The 3698-nt window shown below is 36.1% G+C and overlaps 1 protein-coding gene across 1 annotated transcript; it reads left to right on the top strand.

Moving 5' to 3' along the window:
* Positions 1-660: 660 nt before the first annotated feature.
* LOC308244237 (olfactory receptor 6C2-like) lies at positions 661-1611 on the top strand (the record flags this gene model as incomplete). The annotated part of the gene is made up of 1 exon (XM_080660209.1): positions 661-1611. One exon carries the CDS (start codon positions 661-663, stop codon positions 1609-1611), a length of 951 nt encoding a protein of 316 aa, XP_080516335.1.
* Between the last annotated feature and the right edge of the window lie 2087 nt (positions 1612-3698).

Below are 3698 nucleotides of genomic sequence, written 5' to 3'. Positions count from 1 at the left end.
GGTATAAAATACATATATTTGAAATAAATTCCCTGTGAGGAAAATCTCAAAAAGATTGGATTGTAACATATTTTATGAATCCTTAAGAGCATGTATCCAATAAAACTATTTTAAACACACCTCAGAGAAACTCCATGGATAAGTTGAAACAGAATAAACTATGTGATACGCATTCATTGTTATTTTAATTGTTAATACACATGTAAATTTTAATGCAAGGATTTTCTTAGCAAAAGCCATTATTAGTTTTTTTAAGGACTTTTCTGCTAGAAGCATTTCTGGAGTTAGGAAGTAGGAGAAAGTGAAATAGTAGATCCAAAGCAACTTCTAGGAATTAGGGGAAAGTAAGAATAGTAGATCCAAAAGCCATTTTTAGGACTAGCTTTCATTGATGTTTATAATATAATATGTCAAACCAACACCAATTACAGTTAAAATGTAATTACAAGCCACAGTCCAAGTATGTGATTTAAATATGAACAGTCAGTTTATGTGACACAAAGAGATAATCAAACATTGGAATGTATCATATGCTTACTTCCACACTGATTTGGAATCAATCACTGATTTACTTCTCTTGAGGTTAGAAGATGACCAGGACTCTGGAGTTCCTCATATAAAGTCTTATTATTTGAAGCAGAATGGGCAAGATAATCAAGGATGAAAAACAAAACTGCACTAACAACCTTCATCTTGCTGGGACTGACCGATGACACTCCACTGAAAATATTGCTTTCTATCTTTCTATTTCTTTCCTACATGTTGAGTATATCTGGAAACCTAACCATCATCACCCTCACTCTGATTGATTCCCACCTAAAAACACCTATGTATCTGTTCCTTCAAAATTTCTCCTTCTTAGAAATTTCTTTCACAACTGCCTGTGTTCCCAGATTCCTATATAGCCTATTATCTGGGGACAAGTCCATTACCTATAATGCTTGTGTCAGTCAGCTCTTGTTTACAGACCTCTTTGCAGTAACGGAATTTTTTCTTCTGGCTGCCATGTCCTATGATCGCTACGTGGCCATCTGCAAACCCCTGCATTACACCACCATCATGAACAGCAGAGTCTGCAAGAACATCATTTTTTCCTGTTGGGTAGCAGCACTGATGATCATTCTCCCACCAATCAGTCTCGGTTTGGGCCTGGAATTCTGTGATTCAAACGTCATTGATCATTTTTGCTGTGATGCATCTCCTATGCTGAAAATCTCTAGCTCAGACACATGGTTGATAGAACAGATGGTTATTGTGTGTGCCGTGTTGACCTTCATCATGACCCTCATATGTGTGGTTCTTTCCTACATTTATATCATCAGGACTATTCTAAGGTTTCCCTCTGCCCAGCAAAGGAAAAAGGCCTTTTCCACATGTTCTTCCCACATGATTGTGGTTTCCATTACTTATGGAAGCTGCATCTTCATTTATGTCAAACCTTCAGCCAAGGACGAGGTAGCTATAAATAAAGGTGTTTCACTCCTTATTACTTCCATTTCACCCATGTTGAACCCCTTTATTTACACACTGAGAAACAAGCAAGTAAAACAAGCTTTCCATGACTCAATTAAAAAGATGGCATTCCTCTTAAAGATGCAGCGGAAAAAATGAGTCAGTGAATCCAATTAAAAGGAGAGATAAATAGGCAGAAAACCCCAAGCTTCTAATATTATTTGTCTCTGCACGACTTATTCTCCAGTCATATGGGCATTCTCACTTTGTTGTTAGACTTGTTTACTGTGAATCCTGACTATTCAAATTTTTACTCCCCATTAAAACTAAATTCTAAGGTATTTATGCTTACTATCTGGCAGAAATTTCTGTTTAGCCAAACATTTTGGTTGCTATCCCTTGAAACACAGTAGAACACATTTTTCTGCCATATTTGTACATTGTAAGATGTGACTATGTAGCCTATATTATAGCTAACAGGATAGGTGTGGAAGCGATGTGCACAGTTTTTAGACTTGCACTATGCAAATATTCAATAGGTGATCCACCATCCCTTTTCCCCATCTACTGGACATTGTAAGCTTCATGTTGATAATGAATGAGCTTGATCTTCTGTCTCTGGTATAGTCTTCACCCAAAGGACAGGCTATCACAGCAAGTTTGATAAAGCTTCTCCTCTACTTCAACTCCAGTCAGTTGTCATCTGACTTGATTGATAAAGTATCACAGGGCTATCCTTGCCACTTACTAAGGAGCAATACTCAGAATTAGTTCTAGTACAATTATGACCCATCCTCAAGTATTGTTAGAAATACATTCTGTTAACATTTTTAATATGCTTTTATTTTTATTTTTTAATTTTATTGATTTTAGAGATAGGAAAGGAGACGCAGAGAGAGAAATGTCAATGATGAGAGAGAATCATTGACCAGGTGCCTCTTGCACGCCTCCCACTAGGGATGGAGCCCATAATCCTGGCATGTGACCTGATGAGGAATGAAACTGTGACCTCCTGGCTCAGGGGTCAATGCTCAACCACTTAGCCACACTGCCCAGGCCATACTGTTAAATTTTATGGTATAGACATTATATCTTGACTATTGGCATACTCCTACTCAGACAACCATAAATTCAAACCTGGCCCAGGACAATCATATAAGGAAAAATTATATTAAAAATAATATACACAAGTTTGTAATACCGCCCACCCTTCTTCAAATCTCCTGTCTTATAAACCTTTCCAGTGAAGTTCCTCTGTTACTTCCTCTCATATTCACTGTGAGGTAGAAATTAGCTAAATAAAATTTCAGCTATTTAATATTTCTTAAATATGTTTTTATTTATTTTAGTCAGGAAGGGAGAGGAAGAGAGAAATAGAACAGCAATGATGAGAAAGCATCATTGATAGGCTGCCTCCTACACTCCCCCTAATGGAGATCAAGCCCACAACCAGGCATGTGCCCTTGAGCAGAATCAAACCCGGGATCGTCCATCAGCAGGCCAATGCTCTATCCACTGAGCCAAACCAGCTAGGGATAGCTATTTAATATTTTTCAAGCACTGTTCAAAATAACCAGTGTTTACATTACCCTTTTCACTTTCTGATGAGTCTATCACTTTGAGAACATTATGGGGGGGGATGGCTATGTGATATTTTGGGTTTTTTTACCTTTTATGTACATTGGTAGAAGTAAAGTATGTGACTTTATCAGAAGAAGTTTATTCAAGATACCCCACAAAGGTTTGTTCATAAAATATTGTTCCTGCTGTCAATCTCTTTCAGAGTCCATGAGCTTAACTCAGGGAGTAAATTTAGCTCCCATGTACAAATATTTCCTATTTTATAGCGCAATACCCAATACATCTGAATTCTTACAGGCTAGGATAAATAGAATAAATCTGAAAATGTGTATGTGGAGCAAAAGTAGCTTTCTCACACCCAACAATTGATATTTCACTATTAATTCTTTGGTGACATCCTAATAAATAATCTATTTTCATATTATTCTGAACAAGTGTGTTTCTGTGGAGGTCTTTCAAATACAAAACTTCAAATAAATACCTTACAGCCATTTTAAAGAAGAGATTTTAAAATATGCAAAAACATAAATTATTTTTAAAAGTAATGAAGCATTCATAAATTAAGAACTATACCCAGGAATTTTTATGCTAAAGCTTATGTTTAGTTCCTTGTGTTTATAAAGCTAAAATATAGAATTTTATGATACTTTTATAAATTGCTCCTA

This window comes from Plecotus auritus (assembly GCF_963455305.1).
Source record: "Plecotus auritus genome assembly, chromosome: 3".
NCBI classification, from domain to species: Eukaryota; Metazoa; Chordata; class Mammalia; order Chiroptera; family Vespertilionidae; genus Plecotus; species Plecotus auritus.
This window is presented reverse-complemented; position numbering and strand designations above follow the sequence as displayed.